At 40.0% G+C, this 19,588-nt stretch overlaps 1 protein-coding gene across 8 annotated transcripts in view; it reads left to right on the plus strand.

Moving 5' to 3' along the window:
• exoc6b (exocyst complex component 6B) overlaps positions 1-19,588 on the plus strand; it is a 111,503-nt gene that overhangs the window by 74,645 nt on the left and 17,270 nt on the right. For 5 of the 8 annotated variants that reach the window (XM_077228223.1, XM_077228227.1, XM_077228224.1 and 2 more), the window contains 2 exons: positions 4,510-4,651; positions 7,471-7,544. In XM_077228223.1, coding sequence (XP_077084338.1) covers positions 4,510-4,651; positions 7,471-7,544 — 216 coding nt within the window. The remainder of the gene's footprint in view (positions 1-4,509; positions 4,652-7,470; positions 7,545-19,588) is intronic. The other 3 variants (XR_013203631.1, XR_013203632.1, XR_013203633.1) reach the window with 1 other exon arrangement.

Raw genomic sequence — 19,588 nt, forward strand, 5'->3', positions numbered from 1 at the left:
ATTTTATGGGGGTTTTTTGAGAAAAAGGGGAGACCAAGTAATTTAGAACCATTTAAATTACAGTGGGTTACCATTGTGGAGAAGAGTGGAGCATTTTGTTTGACTGTGGACTGATTTAATTATTTTCTGCTGCTTTGGTTGAAGGAGCATGTAAATCTTAGCATTTAAGATGCTATTATGTGCTACTGCTAGCAAATATCTAGCTATAGACTATCAATTCAATTATGTTATATATATATATATATATATATATATATATATATATATATATATACAGTATCTCACGGAAGCGAGTACACCCCTCACATTTCAGCAAACATGTTAGTATATCTTCTCAAGGGACAATACTATAGAAATGAAACCTGAATATATTTTAGATTAGTCATTGTGCTGCTTGTATAGCAGTATATATTTACTGTCCTCTGAAAATAACTCCACATACAGCCATTATTGTCAAAATAGCTGGCAACAAAAGTGAGTACACCCTAATGGCGCTTTTCCATTACCAGTACCAGCTCGACTCGACTCGACTCGCCTTGGCTCGCCTCGACTCGGCTCGCTTTTCGTTCCGTTTTCCATTGCAGAAAGTATCGCCACAAATAGTACCCGGTCGTCATAGCGACGACTTTCGTTCCTCGTTGCCCCATCAAGCTCTCGCTGGATCCTCTCTTCGGCAACCAAACAAAGGAATGTCTGCACCTCCTCGTTTGACCACGGCGTATTCTTCCGAGTTGCCATAATAATAGTAGTAAGTTTAGTAACTATCTCTGGCTAAACTATTTAAAAAAGGCGGGGTTATTCTGGATACTCCATCTGGCGCGTGCAATGATGACGCAGTGAATAGTGACGATTCTCTCTGACCAATCAGCAGTCGGCATTGTTTTCACGTCACATTTTAGTATCGCCTTAGCTCGCTTAGAACCTCGCCGGAGGTGGTACGAAAAAAAGTACCCGAAAACAGGTACAGGTACAACTTTTACACAGTGGAAAACAAAACAAAGGCGAGTCGAGTCGAGCCGAGCCGAGCTGGTACTGTGTAGTGGAAAAGCGCCATAAGTGAACATGTCCAAAACTGTGTCCAAAGTGTCAATATTTTGTGTGAGCACCATGGTTATCTAGCACTGCCTTAATCCTCCTACGCATGGAATTCACCAGAGCTGCACTGGTTGTTTGCTGGGATCTTGGCCACTCCATCACCTTCACCTTCAGCTTCTTCAGCAAGACAGTTGTCATATTGGCGGTGTGTTTGTGGTCGTTATCATGGCGTTCGGCACAGTTTCTGAAGGAAGTGCATCATGTTCTGCTTCAAATGTCACAGTACATGTTGGAATCGATGTTTCTCTCAATGTAGTGCAGCTCCTCAGTACCAGACCATGAAGCTACCACCACCATGCTTGACTGTAGGCAAGACACAGTTTTCTTGGAACTACTCACCAGGGCATCACCACACATTCTGGACACCATCTGAGCTAAACAAGTTTATTTTGGTCTCATCAGTACATGGTTCCAGTAATTCATGCTCTTGGACAGTTTGCTTTCTGCAAACTGTTTGCGGGCTTTCTTGTGAGCCAGCTTCAGGAGAGGCTTCCTTCTGGGACGACGGCAATGCAAACCGACTTGTTGCACTAACAAGCTGACCTTCCGCTTCTGCAACCTCTAAAGCAATGCTGGCAGCACTCATGCATCTGTTTTTTGAAGCCATCTTCTGCACCTGACGCACAGCACGAGGACTCAACTTCTTTGACTGACCCTTGCGAGGCCTGTTACGAGTGGAACCCGTCTTGGAAAACCTCTGTATGACCCTTGCCTGTACTGTAACTCAGTTTCAGGGTGTTACCAATCTTCTTATAGCCTAGGCCATCTTTGTGGAGAGCAACAATTCTAATTATTTGCCATGAGGTGCCATGTTGAACATCCAGTGGTCAGTATGAGAGAATTGTACTCGAAGCACAAATTTGAATTGCTCTAATACAATATGCAACAATTTGTATGGTCCTGTCAAGCAGACAAAAACGTGAACATGATGAATAGGACATGTGGCTTTCCATGGTTAAACGATGTACAGCTATTATAATTTAGGGTGTACTCACTTTTGTTGCCACTTATTTTTGCTGTACAATAATGGCTGTATGTTGAGTTATTTTCAGAGGACAGTAAATATATGCTATACAAGCAGCACATTGACTACTCTAAGATATATCCAAGTTTCATTTCTATAGTATTGTCCCTTAAGTAGATATACTAAAATGTTTGCTAAAATATGAGGGGTGTACTCACTTTTGTGAGAAACTGTATATATATATATATTATAGAAAAGTTTTCTTGTTTTCTTGTCTAATATAGTGTTATAAGTTGCTTTGGATAAAAACTGAATTATAAATCAATCAATTTCAGTCTCTTTCATGTGGTTTCTTTGCTTTTGTCCAGTATGAATGTGGGTTTCAAAAGTTTTATGCTTCTTCAATTAAGCAGCAGAAAATAGGAATGCACGTATAAATGAATACAGATATATCAATATAAGGAAATAGAGAATCAATTCACCCCTGCCCAGAATGTTCAATCCTTGCTTATGACTCTATTTGCTGTAAAAAATTTTTTTTTTACAAACGCCTTACTCCAATCAGACCAAAAGACCTGTGAGTGATTAGAATGTCCCCAGTAGGAGACAGGTACCCGTGTGTGTCTTCATTCCACCATGAAGAACAGAAACAACCCTTACTACTTTGGCCTCTGTGATTTATTATGGCTATTAAACATACAGAGACGGGAGTCCGGAAAACAAGTGTGTTTATTTTTTAATCACTGCAGTGCAGTGCATGCACTCTAATCATCTATAATCACCTAGCTAGTGCTTCAGCCTGATTAGTGGCTGACAAAATATGACTGAAGTGTGTGTGCATATGTGTAGTTGTGCTACGTTATGTTAAGTGTCACGTTGAATGCACAAAACCGTTTTCTACTCTTTATATCCATGCCAACTGTAGATTAACACATAGGCCATAGGTATTTCAGAAGCTGGAGGAGATGGATTAAAGCAATTTCACATGGGGCCTGACCCCACATAGGACACAATCACACGCCTCCATCCTCTTTTTGGAGTGAGAGAGGAGGGGAGAGCTTTTCCTGTTGACCCCACCTGACCGAACCATTCAGGTCTTTGTCGGTCAGGTGCGTGTGTGTACTTTATATGACTTTGTACAAAGAAGCTTAATTGAAGTTCACAGCCATATGGCCAGCTGATGTTGTGGTGACGCCAACCCTCCCCAATCCTTGCCCTCTGATTCCGTAAGAACAACCTTATGTCGGGGCTGTGCTGCTGCAGTTAGATTTTGTGTTCACAATGTACAGTGACCCCGGAAAGTATTTAGAAACTTAGAAAAGTTCATTGCATTAGAAATCTTAATATATAGAGAAGTGCCATTCATTTTGTAAAAAGATGGATAGCACAAGTGCGAAACATGTCGCTTAGTGAAACGTGTCCATAGTTAATGTAATGAACAACCTTGGAATAGTTGGATAGATGTGGTTTAGAAAAGTGCAGTTAGTTGAGAAGTGGTCTAGGTTATATATTATATTATTTTATTTATTTATTTTTATTTGTCCCCTTAAAGGCCTTTAAGCTGTCAGAGACCGAACCTGAGCATCAGTTAGTTAGTTAATGCTAGTAGTTTCTAATTTAAGACAGAGGAAGAAGAGAAAAGGAGGAGAGGACTGAAGCAAAGAGGGCATTGTCTTGCTTTCTGTTTTTCCCTCCATTCTCTACCCATCACACATGGACAGAAAAGTGATAAAAAAGATCTCTCATTCTCTCTTATATGGATTTACTGTGTATTCATCCTTCATTTCACTAGATTTATTGCCCGAGTGTTTCCAATGTGCAGGAAGTCCTCTTGTATAATAGTGTTTTGTTTTTATTTTTTGACCCCATCAGATAAAAATACCACATAGACTCTTGGCCCTCCAGTCTGCTGTTTTCTTTAAGGTTTAGTGTCATATTAATAGCTTTGGATCTCCCCTGAAGTATTAGCCTGATTGTCAGGAAGGCGCTGGACGGCAGACAAGGGCATATTTGAGGTTTTCGGCTTGGAGCTTGAATTGTGTGTGTGTGTATCAGCGTGTGTGACGGTGAACGTGTGTTGATGTTTAAACAGCACTGCGGTTCTCCTGGCATAAATATGCTGCTAAGCTCCCCTCTTTATGTTTGTGAGATTGCATGTAAGCATTAACTCTTGTGGTTGTAAATACAATATGAAAAGTGTTTCTTGTGAGTGCTCATGGAGACTACATTAGAGACCAGAATGCAGCAGATTCTGACTATCAAGAGAATGAAATGATTATTTGATGATATTCAGTTGGACAGGGAGAGGGAGGAGAGAAACATGTAAACAATTAAAATAAATGTCCATAGTTTTAACACCTATTGGAGAGGGTTATACTGTTGGAAAGATACTCAGTATGTGAACCTCACATTTCTTGGTTTTTCTCTCTCATCTGTCCTTCTTTCTCTAGGGGAAGGTGGCTCAGACGGCATGTATGTCAGCCTGTAAACACCTTTCCACCTCCCTGCTGCAGCTGCTGTTGGAGGCTGATGTCAGGCAAGTGTCTATGGGAGCCCTGCAGCAGTTCAACGTGGACGTCAAAGAGTGTGAGAGTAAGTTTAAGTAAAAGCTCAGTGACATTCATAATCCTCCTCAAACCTGATTGCATGATTGTACTTTATCCTGGTGTGGCCCAATTTAAAATTTCCCGAATCCTACTGGAGACATTTAATCAAGCCACAATGCTGTTTTCGCTGTAACTAACTTCTTATTGGACACCCATGTGACTTTCTGAAAGACTAAGCTGAAAGTTAGAGTAAAACGTGAGAAGAGAAGGGTATGCATTTTTGGCTAGCATCTGAGATTTGTCACTTGGCTCATCTCTCCTCATGGCTTTGCGTGTGACCACAGCTAAAACTGCCTTTGAGCACCTAACCCCGTATGGTTAATGGATTTCCCTTGATCCTCAGCCAGAGCACTTTATCGCACATAGGTCACAGAGAGGGAGAGAAAATAACCCCAGTCATATAACGGTCACATCAGTTACACTGTATGACACCTTTTTCTTGTGGTTTGCTTTGGTTTACCAAGCAGCCTGTGATTACCAGTGGTTACTTTCATTTTTAGAGACCCCCTGTTTATTTGTACAACTCAAACCACAAAACTGAGCTTTTTAATCAAAATCTCATTCGAGTAATAAGAAAGCCCCCCCCCCCCCCCCCCCCCCCCCCATACTCATACACTCATTCCGTTTGAGACTTGGTGAATGAGGTGTTTACATTTTTTGGAAGTTTCAATGATGGGTCTTGGGACATAATGGAAAACCAAAATAACTTCTTAAAGATGTAACCACTTGAATGCACAGATGATGTGTCTGTGGTTCAGTCTATCAACAGTTTGGAAGTGACTGCGCTGTGGGATAGAGAGGGAGGGAGATATAAAGGCACAATGAAGAGAGAAAATGATGAGGATCAGTTTGGAGAGTTTCAGAAGGGTTGGAAAATATATTTCTTTGCATAAAGCTTGATCATAAGCAGGCCCAAAAATGTGTAATGTTGAATATTAGTAAACTGTGGAGTGCAGGTGAGTACTCTGGCTGCTGTGTTTTGAATGTATTGAAGTCTGGAAATAGCTTTAGAAAGAAGAAGGTCATAACATAGTCGTGATGTGTAGTATTGAAAGTGTGGACAAGCATCTTGATGGTTTCACTGTCATAAAAAAGTTGCAAAAATTGTACAACAGCTCGTCACTGGGGCAGTACCCTAAAAGGGACAACTTTGTACCCCTAAAACATGCACATAAGAACCTTAGAGTAATCATATTTTTCCTTAAGGTACTTTAAACCTTATAGGGGCAAGTATAATACACTAGTGACAAGCTATTATAACCCTAATTGGAGGGGCTGTTATATAATATGTTGAACCCCATATTATGGAGTGGGTATAAAGCAGTTTTAGCATTCCAAGTTGAGGAAGGGGTCTAACAAGAATATATAAGGAGTTTACTTAAGTCTTAGCAGGGTTTAAAAATTACAATAGTGTATTCATTATTAGTTCACGATACCTAATGCTTCTAAGAAATTGAACTTTATTGTAAAGTGTTACTGCGTTTCGTAATCTGTTATTTTATGATTGGGTATTTTGGGGTAAAATTTGCCATTTGGGTACTTTCAGGTACAACTAGACATTCAGTCATATTATTATAATAATAATATATAATAATAATCAGTCATATTATATAATAGAATGCTTTCTAATCACTTTTCCCAATTAAATGTTAGCAGTCATCATGCCACTGCATTATTATCTCAAGCCCACAAGAGGCTCTGTTAAACTGACATTGGCCTCTCTCGTGTCTCCTGCGCCTCTTTGACCTGCACAACACCAGGAGCGAGCGATTGGACATTCAAAGGGAGAGGGTGTCAAAAGTTGCTTCCTGTTCAGTTCAGCTGGTTTTGGGGAGCATAAAGGTCTTGACAGCATTTCCTTGCTTATCCCTTGAGAGGTTTCTTAGTGTAGTCAGTAACAGGGCTTTACACTGGAATGTGGCAGTTAGGTGAAAGCCTAGAGGTCCCTGTTCTTGAATCTTGATGAGATGTGCTCTGACACGCGTCACGTAAACCATGCCGCCTTTGCCGCAGGTCTCTCTCCTGTAAAAAGGCGAATGGGGAAGTTCGCAAAATCGACATAAGTCTCGGGCTGAGACTCAGCAACAAAAGCGCAAGGGTAAGCAGTCGCTGGCTCAGCGTTTGCGGGGGTCAGAAATAAAGATGGCAGGCGTGTAATTTGCGTGAGAGGCAAGAAAGGCATGCAGCATCACGAGGTGAAAAGGATTTCTTCTGGCCCCGGCTTGTTTTGTCTCCGCGTGTCAAATGTTCCGTTTTCCAGAATGGTGAAGCCGCTTGTTTACGGGTTCCCGTCCAAAGGCACAGAAAGGTCCAATGGCCCTCAGAAACCTCTACAACTCTTGCACTCCCCACACACCCCCAGCCCATTGGCTTTTCACAAGTGTTGTCAGCCCCTTCGCTAAGTACCATGCCACTGGTCTGGGAGAGCGGCCTCATGGGAATTGCCGTCAGGCCTCAGGTTATGGGGTAAAGGCTGCCCCCTCATCCCCACACAGCCCCTCTATCTGGCTTGTCAGATCAACGTTGGGGAGAATTAATGAGAGTTTGATGATGATTTTTTCCACCGAATGGGCCGCACAAAGCCGGTGGCAGACCGAGAGACATGACTCTGCTCTGAACCACCCAACGAACCCTCCACCCCCTCTGCCAGCACCCCCAAAACCTTCAAAGCCCCCTTCCATTTCACCTCCCCCGCCCCCACTGAACCTCCCCCTGTCCTCCCCTTGTCCCGGCTGTCATCCGTCTGCCAATCTCCCGCTCCATGGCGAATTCCCTGCTCTCTTTATCCCTCTCTCTTTCCCACAGGGTTTGCCAGGGCCGGCCCGGTGCCTGGCTTCCAGGGGGACACTCTGCTGCTCGCCTTCATCGACTTGAGACAAGTAAGTCTTTGTTTTTTTCCACTCCTTTTTCTTTTCTTTCATTCTTCTTTCCCCTTTCTTCTGTTTTCCCCTGTTTACCCCTCAACATCCCCCCCTTCTTTCTCTTATTTTCCCCTCTACTGTCAAACCCAACCCCCTAAACCTCCACGCTAGCCTTAGTTTTGTTTGAAGGTTTCCTCCAATGTGTGAGTCTGTGTGTGTTTGTATTCATATCTTTGGTCTCAAGGCCTGGTCTGATATTCACCTTTGTGTGGTTTTGTATTTACCATTGTGGTACAGAGGTGGCCTCAAGACCCCCTTCTGTTCGGTTTAAGGTAAGATTTTTTAGATGGTTCTTTACGAGTCATCTTAACCTATTTGCACATTTTAACATTGCAGAACTGCTGATAGAAAACGTTGGCCTGTATCATTGCTCTGGTTTGAAAAACAAAAACTGAAACACACTGAGAAGAACATCAAGGTGATTTTGCAATCAGAAAGACAAAAATAATAGGGAGAAAAGAATAATGCCTTGGAGTGTTGTTTAGAGGACATTTTGATAGTACTTTGGTTGCACAGAATTGATTTTGTTACTGCAGTTTATTTGAACGTTCAATATTATGCTGTCAGAGTCGTAGCCTTGCAGTTAACACGCATACTTTAAGTTCAGACATGTAGTCAATGTTGAGACTATTTGTAAGCACCTCACAATTCAATTCTGATTCGAGGAGTCATGATCCATTTAAAGGATTAGTTTTCTCCAGAATTGAAATTTCCTGATAATTTACTCACCCCTATGTCATCCAAGATGTTCATGTCTTTCTTTTTTCAGTCAAAAAGAAATCAAGGATTTAAAGAAAAACATTCCAGGATTATTCTCCATATAGTGGACTTCAACGGGGACCAACGGGTTAAAGGTCCAAATTGCAGTTTCAGTGCAGCTTCATGGGGCTTTACACGATCCCAGTTGAGGAATAAGGGTTTTATCTAGCAAAACGATCTCTCATTTTCTATTAAAAACAAAAAACAAAAAAAACAACAACAACTTTTTAACCACAAATGCTCGTCTTGCACTAACTCTGCACATTCACGACTTCACTCATTACGTAGTCATGTTGGAAAGGTCACGTGGGACGTAGGTGGAAGTACTGACCCAGTGTTTACAAAGCGAACATGCAAAGACAAAGTCAGATGCTGATGAAACAACGATGTCGGTCTATATTGAATTTGAAGGAGAAAATGAGATGGAGTTTTTTGCCTACCCTACCTTTTCCGCCTATGTCGTAATCGTTCCAACATAACTACGTAATGCGTGAAGTTGTGGACGTGCATCGCTGAGCCTAGTGCAAGACGAGCATTTGTGGTTAAAAAGTATATAGTTTTTTTTTTTTTTTTTTTTTTTTTAGAAAATGACCATTTCACTAGACAAGACCCTTATTCCTTGTCAAATGAAAGTTTAAAAAAGAAAACGGCTGGTAAGAAGTATGTAGCATATGCATGTTTGTCAATTCTGAGATCTAGAGGGAAACAATAATAGTGGGGTTATAAGGGTCCATATTTGGGACCCCCTCCCTTGTTGCCGAAGTGGCCAACCTGGGCGGGTGTCAGGGACTGAGAGGGGATGACGGATGGGCTGGATGCTCAGGGAGTACTGGATGAATGAGCTGACAGACAGTGACAGATAGCTCTTTCTTCCACTAAAACAATTCCGTTTTGTCCCGCCTGCCATCATGATGCAGTGCCACTTGTTTTCCATTTAGTTTTTTTTTGTTTTTTAAACCTGACTTCACCATGAAGGCGCTTGTGTGGTTTTGCTTTGTTTTGTTTTTTAAGAGAGGAGAAAAGAGGATGCTGAAGAAAAGAATGAACAAAATAGCCATTTAGCTTTTTTTAATGTCATGTTTTGCTTTTGAGGTGTCATGATGCATGACTCTCTACAAAGATATCTTTCATTATTAATACTGTTATTGTTATTATAATTTCAATAGCATCCGAAGTCGGTAGAGGTGCAGACTTCTCTCAAGAAGTCTTAAAGGGGTTGTTCTGGTGATCAGAGACGTCAGAACTGTTCTGTCCCTCTGCGTGCCTGGCCCTGAATACGCCCGATAAATCAACCTGAAGGGCCCGTTTGTGTCCCGGTCTCCCAGGTCCTGGGATGGGGCTGCGGGTCAATCCTTCTGGAGATAGACAACGAAAAGGTCCGGAAGCTCTGGGAGGGGTTTTGGTGAGAGGCTGGAACCTGGATTCACTCTCCTATCTGAAAAGACAGGAATACAAAAAGAAAAGGACATCCAAGTTATGCTTCAAAGTGCTTTAGACAGAGAGGAATAAGAGGATGGATGGAGGATGACGTGACGAACTACTTAATTCTCAGACGTTCTCATTAATTATTGCATTAATCTTTACTCTTCAGCCACACTCATATAGCAGGGTGATATGGTTGACAGTGCTGTTTGGAGTGCGTAATACGGTTGTGTTTAGTTATGAAGCAGAGTTACAATTCTTAAACTGAAATGCCTATCTGGAATTTTATGGTGTCATGGCTGAATTTTCAGAGTGGGTTCATCTGTTATATGCAAAATGAATGTACATTTAGCAAAAACACATGAAGGGTGACATTTAAGGATAAGGATGGATATGATGTAACTACATAAGATATGACATAAGAACTGGACTTCAGACACAATCAATTGTTAATCTCAAACACTGTGTTTAAGTGGTCTTCCTGTAATTTGACATTTTAAAATGTGAAGAATATACAGGTGAAAGAAAATACTTAAGACAGATAAAACCTTCCTGTGTTCGACTTGCCTTCCAGTCTTTTTATCAGGTTTTCCAAGATTTTCCAAGAAAAAAGCGTAAAAACAGATAAAAATTAGATCGGAATCAGGAGGAGACATTATTATAAATGGTATGCTCCATGCTGGAGTTCTATATTTAGGAGTCTTATGTTAGCAGATTAGGGAAGGTTTGTGGTGATGGGAACCCTTGGCTAGCCTTGGTGTGGGAGGCCTGCTGGCCTCTGTGGCGAAGCTGGCCCCCCAGCAGTGCACGTTCTCGGGGCTGCCGCATGCCTCAACTCTTGCGCTGGATCTTCTGCCTTCCCAAATTCCTCTGAGTTCTAAGGGTGGAAAGAGCTTGCAGCCAGGCTTTGGTTAATGCGGAGGCCCTGATGGCGGAACTGTTTTTAGTGTATGAAGGGGTGGTCTAAGTAGAGTTTGGCTAGATTTGACTAATTTGATGGTTAACTGCATATGTTTTTTGTCTGTCTTTGTCTGTCTGTCTGATTTATTTATTCATCAGTTTGTTATTTTTTTTCTGTCCGTATAACCTTCAAAATTAAAGTTTTTTTTTTTTTTTTTTTTACAAATCTTTCAAGCAAGACATTCAAATGTTGCCTTTTAAAAATGCTTTTCTAGTAAAAAACGTGTTGAATTTCAGTTCATTTTGATTCTATTTTACATTTCTAATTTGATATTGTGATCTTTGCATTCATATAGATTACAAATTCACTTAATGAATATGAATTTTTAAAACCATTCTCATTTCAGTTATGATTTGTGCACAAACCTGCAGGGCTCAAAGTAATGTTGTTCTCTGGTGCAGGTGCATAAAAGCCTCCATTTGTGTCATAGAGGGTGATGGTTGAAGGTACGAGAGACGTTATTTACATCCCCTGCTGTGTTGTCTCTCCTACCCACACTTTATGATTCATTCTGGGGCACTGCATAGAAGCGCAGAGGGGGCGGGGATACATTTTCCTGGTCCCATGAATTTAGGAACCATGAGGCTGCTAAGCATTCCTGTGGCCTGTCCACAGGCATTATCCTAGTATTCCTGGAACGTTGTTAAAAGGATTCAATGTAAAATGCATTTCCCCTCTCTAACCCCTTCCATTCCTTTCTCTTAGTCCTTGGCGGTGAAAGCCTAACACCAGTGACACCACTAGAGGCTTATGCTTGCATCCTTCTGAACCCTATGGGCACCTTCTTAGTGTCCATACGATTCTAGCTAGCCAACTGCAGCTGTGTCTGATTTCCTTTACCTCTATTTCTTTGTCTCTTACTGTGATAACTCTGTTCTGCTGTCAAATTTGGTTATGTTGGTTTAAGTGCGGTTTGATGCTTGCACAGAAACGAATGATTGAAATTTAATCCATCTAATGTTCTGGCACCATCTGATGATTTAATACTCTCAGGGTTATTTTGGAGTCTGTTTATATTCCTTTATATTTTTGTGTGCGCGTGTTTGGTAATCGCTAAACAAACTCAGACTCCGCTAGTGACCTATAGTGAAAAAATGTTGTTCCGGCAACAGGGTGCAAGGAGGGGACATGTTGGCGAGCCAGAAATTTTAACACCACCACCCCCTCCACCCCGAAAGGAGTTCACTGCGGTTTAAGAAAATTTGCTGCTTGCTCCCAAATCTCAGTCAGCAACCTTCTCTAGAGAGTCAGGGAATCTGGAGAATGTTCCTTCAGTTATAAAGACTTCTTATAACAAAATGAGATATTTTCTCAACTCTGTAGTTCTTACCTGTGTAGTCGATTTGATGGTATACATATTTTTTTTCTTTAAAGGTACACTTATGCAACTTGTTTTTTTTTCTTTTTTTTTTTTCTTCTTTTTCTAAATTTATATAACAAATACATCTTCCAAACCGCATTTTTAGTTTTTTCATGAATCTCTACGGTATGCCTATATTCTGCCTATTTTAGACAGAGCGGGACGCCAACCGCTGCAGAGTAACCCAATATATATACAAATACATAAACAGAAAGAAGTAGCTCCGGCTACTACGTTCTTCTGCAATATGACAATATATATATATATATATATATATATATATATATATATATATATATAGAATATGTGACCCTGGATCACAAAACCAGTCTTAAGTAGCACAGATATATTTGTGGGAATAGCCAAGAACATATTGTATGGGTCAAAATTATCAATTTTCTTTTATGGCAAAAATCATCAGGAGATTAAGTAAAGATCATGTTCCATGGAGATATTTTGTAAATTTCCTACCCTAAATGTATGACACATTTATTTTTGTGAGTGAATACAGCACAATCGTGAACATAATGGACAACTTTATGCTGTCTCAATGGGTTGTTTTTTTTTGCACCCTCAGATTCCAGATTTTATAATAGTTGTATCTCGGCCAAATATTGTCCTATCCTAACAAACCATTCATCAATGGAAAGCTTATTTATTCAGCTTTCATGTGATGTATAAATCTCAATTTAAAAAAAATGACCCATGTGACTGGTTTTGTCATCCAGGGTCACATGTTATATATCCATGACTATATATCTATATATTCCTGGATCAGAAAATGTTACAGGCCATAACAATATAATATGTCCTGTAAAAAGTGTCTTGTATAGCTGAAAATGTATCTCTAATACAAAATGCTAAATGTATCTCCAATTTTAGAATCACTTCAGATGTTTTGGGTCGGTAAAAACACTAATATTGTAAAATATTATAATTTTTTTCTATTTTAATATATTTTAATTTAATTTATTCCTGTGATGGCATGGTTGTGTTTTTAGATGAATGAGGTATTTATAAAGTGCTTTTCATATGTACTACTGTACACCCAAAGCGCTTTACAATCACATCAGGGAAGCTCCTCAACCACCACCAGTGTGCAGCATCCATGCGACGGCAGCCACAGTACAATGGCGCCAGTGCGCTCACAACACAACAGCTATAGGTGGAGCGGAGATACAGTGATAGAGCCAATTCAATTGAAGGTATAGGCCAGGACAATGGGGTTACACCCCTACTCTTTACGAGAAGTGCCATGGGATTTTTAATGACCCCAGAGAGTCAGGACCTCGGTTTAACGTCTCATCTTTGACAGTAATAGTGTCCCCATCACTATACTGGGGCGTTAGGACCCACAGAGACCACATTAGATGTCATTAGATGCCATAACTCCAGTCTTCAGTGTCACATGATCCTTTACAAATCACTCTAATGTGCTGATTTGGTGCTCCAGAAACATTTCTTAGTGTTATAAATGTTGAAAACTGTTGTCTTTAATATTTTTGTGGAAACTGTGATTTACATTTTTTTTTAAAGATTATTTTATGATTAGAAAGTTCAATAGAACATAATTTTCTTGAAACAATGTGAAAGTATTTATTGTTACTTTTGATCAATTAAATGCTAACTTGCACAATACAATTATTAATTGAAAAATTAACAAAAGAAATGATTCTGACCCAAAACTTTTGAACAGTAGTGGATGTACCCTATTGTAGTTTATTGTTAGGTTTTTTTTAACACATGTAATTTTTTTCTGATTTGTGACACTATAATTCATCTTCATATTGTTTGTGGTATAGGAGGAAGTTCACCAGTTCAGAGAAATGACTAATGTGAGTGTCCCATTCAAGGAACACTTGCAGTATTAATGTATCATTTGTTTTAGACAGTTGCCCAACATGTGCCAACATGCAGGCTTTGGGAGGAAATTGATCTATGCATGACATCCCTTTCTATTAACAATTTCTATTTGGGTAAAACTGAAAGGCTAAGACCTTGCACTTTGAAAAGTCAAAACGAAAGCAAACTACAATTAAACATTGATTAATGATGAGACACAAAGTGATCATTATTGAAAAAGTGGAAATTCTGACTAATAGATGAGTGAGCATATGGTGCATATAAATATTACTTTGGAAACAGAAACCGAACTCTATCTAGATGTGGGATTTCCAGCCGTTTCTAAAATTGCCGATTGGTATTTCCCTGTCAAACATATGCCTTTGGGAGAGTGAATCACTGCAGTAAAATGTCCATCTGCTCTCTGTGGGATTGCAGCTGTTATGCCACCTTCTTCCCTTATACACTCTATCACTACAGTCAACACTGTTCTGGTTGCATACGTTTTTGTATTTAGAGAGATGGTTAACCCAAAAATGAAAAATAACAATATTGGACTCATTATATAGACAACAAAATTTAAATGTGTATATATATATAAATATATCTTATTTTGTGTTCCAGAGAAGACAGTCATACAGGTTTAGAACAATATAAGGGTGAGTAAATGAAATTCCTTTTTCTGTTTTTGGGTGAACTTTTCCTTTAAATGTTCCTTACATTTTGAGCTCTGAAAGACACATTAAGCCATGGTGCTCATGTGGATGATGCAAATCCAATTTTCTAACCTGTCTCCACAAACAAAAGAGCTAAAAAAAATTTAAATTAAGATTTACAATAAAAATTTGTTCCTTAAGGAAATTCTTTTTCACACTTAATAAGAAATCCAGTCAGTTTCCTGTCATCCACTGGCAGTTCAATGACCATGGACCTGATCTGTAAGGTTGTTTTCCACCTTTGGAGGATAGGTGAGTTTAAGACCACCTTTGTACCACATTCTCTTTTAGTGATGTCTGTAGGATGAACCGGAGTGTGTTTGTGTTTTTAATGAAGTCTCCCTGAACCTTAACCTGCCTGGTTCAGTAGCTGCGGTCAAGCAGTGAAGGTGCACAGGAAAGAAGAGAGATTGAGGATGAAACCATATGGGTCGTGCTCTTCTCCTAACCCTGTTCAACTACAGCCTCCCACAGATCCGCTTTTTTGTTGTTCCTTTAGGGAGAGATAGAAAGTTTGAAAGAATCAAGACTGCCACAGAATCTCGATTGTACAAGCAAACCAGCTCTCCCAGATTTTCATGCCTTTGCTTATGGAAAATATGTGAAAATGAATGAGAAGGAGTGGAAATGTAGGAAGGAGAAAGAAAAGGAAATGACACAGGCATTTCTCTCCTCAGACCATTTCTCCATAGTCTCCCTAAACAAGCCAGTGACAGGTGTCACAGTTTAATCGTCCCCCATTTGCTTCCTCTCAATGCCCAGTGAGTGTGTCACGCTTAAATCCATCCCCCCTGCTCCTTCTCAATGGTGTGCTGGTGTGTGTCAGTGAAAGGCCTGTTTGAGACGCTGTCATAGGTCTCCAGGGGTCAGACGGATGAGCTGCCCTGCTTGTATGGAGTCAGTGAGGGAGCAGATATTCTCCGAGCAGGGGGTTGACATCTCTCTTTGCGGCAGGGTCCCATTCAGCCCTATGAGGATGGCACTGATATGCATCTTCTCTCTCACTCCAGCATGAACACAAACTGTCAACTGATTCTTGCTTCTCCAGCTTACCCTTTTCTTTCTTTCTCTCTCTCAAATCCTTAAAAAGGATAGTTCATCCAAAAATGAAAGTTATCATCATTCCCTTACCTACATCATTCCAAACCTGTATTATATTTTTTCTTCTGTGGAACACAAAAGAAGATATGTTTCGGCATATTATTAAAGTCAACAGGATCCAGATTGTTTGAAGGTACAAACAGGACATCAAGGTACTGTGAAATGAATCCATACAACCGGTGTATCTGAAGTTATATGATCACGTTGTATGATGAACAAAACAGAATTTAAGCCTTTATTTACTTTCAAATCAAAACCAAAAATGAATCAACACATGCATTTGCAGACTACATCAAATATGGCAACACAAATGTCAAGATGGTTGGCCTCGTGATATGCAAGAACCAATGAGATATGACATTAGTTGAAGTTTTTTTTTGCCATATTTGATTGTGTTGTGTGCATTGATCAATGCCTTTATTCGATCTAAGAGTAAATAACGAATTTTTAGTCCCTTTAAGACAAGGCATTTCACTCAGCGGCCATCTTTGAAACTCCTCTCGGGCATTCAAGTGCAGCTCCTATCTCTTTGAATGAGGAAACATCAAATTCTCCAAAACTGTTTGCCAGTCTTACGATTAAATTTCATATTTGAAATCACCAGTGAAATCTGAAATCTCATCAATTTTGTTTCTAAACTCTCGAATCACGACAGAAAATTACATTTTTCAGGCTGGGTCAAGCTAATGCGAAAGCGCAGTGGAAGCGCGTGTCTGACTATTTCTATAGGAACACTGCAGCTGCAGTGACGCGATGACTTTACCAATCGGCGATTGGCTCTTATTTAGAAGGCAGGACTTATTCCGCCATATTGGGAGTTTCACTTTTCCCCATTCAAAACAATACGAGAGATGCGTCCTGTGTTATTTTATAGTCTTAGATAGATCTATATTCTATAGATAATGCCAAATTATTGTGTTGCTTTAAAAGAATATACCAGTTGAGTCGTATGGATTAGTTTCATTCATAGTGCGTTTGTCTTTTTTGGAACAAATGTTTTGGACCCAATTAACTTATATTATACGGACATAAATAGGTGAAATCTCTTCCATGTTTGGAACAACATGAGAGTGAGTAAATGATGACAGGATTTCCATTTTTGTGTGAACTATCCCTTTAAGTTAATCTTTTTCTAAAAATGCTTGGAAACCGCTCCAGTTCAAAACAGGGCTTCCCGTTGTCCAGCTGCTGGACTGGAGCTCCACCACTTTTCAAATGTGTAGAATAGTGTGTGTGTGTGTGTTGATATAGGGGTCATTTATGGGACCCACATATTTGTGTTTTTCCCTCAGTTCTGACACTTGGTTCTGGTAACTTACACTGTAGAAGCACTTTTTTAGTCAGTTTGGATGGATTTAACATTCTTGTGCCCTTACGTTCCTTTGTTAAAAGTTTATTTATACTGTATATTCTGCTTGTCACGCTGTATTTCATTTTTAAATTAATTTTCTTGTTCTGTGGATTTTAGTACAGCTTGGCATTCGGGTGTGGCCTTTGATTACCAAAACCAATGTTCTTGGGAAGGAGAAAAAGATGCAACAAAGAAAGAAGAATTCTCTTACGTAGTATTACAGTGCTGGTCTGGAGGTTACACACTTCCAGGAGGCAATAATTGGAGAACAAACACAAAATCAGGGTTATAGGATAAAGAGACAGGTATAGGATATAGGACAGGTAGACAGGTAGATGTTTTGTTTTTATTGATGATTTTAAAAAAAATATATTATCGATTGTTATTGTGACACTGTGTTAAGGAGGAAAAGCTCAAGGATTGGTGGTTCCCTGCAGCATCCCTGCTTCAGAAGTTGTGTTTTTCAATGGATGTATGGATGTTTGAAATGCCGTCTATAGAATTTTCTATTCAATTTCTATGTTTCCCAGAATTAATTACCTGTGTTGAATATCGTTGAATATCTTTGAATACTTAATTCCTGAATTTCCTCAACCCTGATCAACATAGTATTAAAATAGAGGCATTAAAATAGGTTGCTTGTCTTGTTTGGTTTTCTTATATTTATAAGAATAATATATATATGATATATATATATATATATATATATATATAATATAAAGGTTATTGATTTTTAAAAACACTATATTGTGTGTATAGATTATGCTTTAGTTTTTTAAAACATTTTTTAACTTTTTTTTTTCAGATGCTTTTATCCATCGCGACTTGTGCATGATTAACATCTCAAGAAACATAAGCATTTTTAAAGTCATACCATGATGGAATACTTATACATATTTGATCTACAGAACGAAAGCCGTGCTCTCCTGGAAAATACTTTTTTTTGTTCAGATGCCCATAGAATCATAATATTTTAACACTACTTTCATATACATAATACTACTCAGCGACATTGTTGTGCATTGTCATTTTGCTTTTATGTATGTTTGCTGCTCAACTTCACCCATTGTTTTATGTAGAGCACACAGCTGACAACTCAAAGTGATGAGGAAAGAGAATGGGGGAGCGAGTGGGAAGATACATGAATGTGACGTTTTCGACAGTGAACTCATTCTGGCCCTGGCGCACGCTGGCTGACCTTCCTCTAGTTAACAGCCAGAACTAGACCAGGTGTAATCACTTTCTCCAGCCTTCCGCCTGTCTTTCCGTCCAAGGGAGAGGGAGAGTGAGCGGGTAGGGGGTGGGCCAGTCGAGTGGCCTCCGGGCGACCCTGCTTGCATTCCCTCGGAGCCAGCGGACGATAAGCCTGACGTGCTATCTGTCTCGCTCTTTTTCCCTCTCCGTCTCTCACAGGCTCAGTTAGGATTGGCAGGTCGAGGAGGGTTTGTATGGTAAAACAGCAAGTCTCTGTGTTATGCATGTTATACATGCTGGAATCGGGACGGAGAGAGGGGGAGCTGACCCACTGGTTACCTTGGCTTTGGTCCAGTCAAGGAGTCAGGCAGGATCCAAGGTCTGAGCCGCTTACCCTGTACCATTTTAGATCAGCCCCGCGCCAGGGGCTATGCCCTCATGGGAGAGCTTGGGTAACGGGGGTACATAAAAGAGACTGGTATTTTTTTCCCCTTTATTCCTTTTTTTTCTCTCTTCCCACACCCTGTTTCTTTTTCCTCTATTTTTCTTAGCTTATTATGTTCATTCTCCTCTTCCTTCTGTGAATTTCTACTTAAAGGCTTGACAGAAAGGTTGATTTACCAGTCTTGCATCTTTGGCAACCTCACTCTCAACCCTCATCACCTTTTTACTGGAAAGCACAATGTGTTTTAGGCCATTTACAAATACAATTTTGTTTGCCATTTAGTAAGGTAAATAAGATTTGGTAAATTCCGCTTGGATTACAAGCATCAACCTGACCCTTAGTTTAATTTCTCTCTCTCTCTCTCTCTCTCTCTCTCTCTCTCTCTCTCTCTCTCTCTCTCTCTCTCTCTCTCTCTCTCTCTCTCTCTCTCTCTCTCTCTCTCTCTCTCTCTCTCTCTCTCTCTCTCTCTCACTCACTTTCTTTCACTTTCTTTGGCAGCTGTTTATCTGTTTGTCTTTATGCTGTGGTGATCATGAGTAAGCAGTATTCAGTCTGTAGCCTCTCTTTGACCTTGATTATGAGGGCTAGCAGAGTTCACGTCCATAGAGACAGCATCACGGCATCACCAAAAAATTTTTTATCAGATTATATCCTTCTTCATGCCCTGTGAAAGGGGTAGGAGTTCTGTAATGCTGGTTTATTGTGTGTCACCACAACACGCGCACACAGATCCACATTCCATCTTCATTTTCCTACAGCAGCTGTAAGAGTAGTTTTGATTTGTCCATTTCCTGTAAGCCATAGAAAGGCTCTTTTCTTATAAATATGAATGACACCCTTGGCATAAATAT

Source organism: Siphateles boraxobius, unplaced genomic scaffold, assembly GCF_051911475.1.
Source record: "Siphateles boraxobius isolate OS27281-9 unplaced genomic scaffold, OSU_SipBor_1 130, whole genome shotgun sequence".
In the NCBI taxonomy this organism is placed as follows: domain Eukaryota; kingdom Metazoa; phylum Chordata; class Actinopteri; order Cypriniformes; family Leuciscidae; genus Siphateles; species Siphateles boraxobius.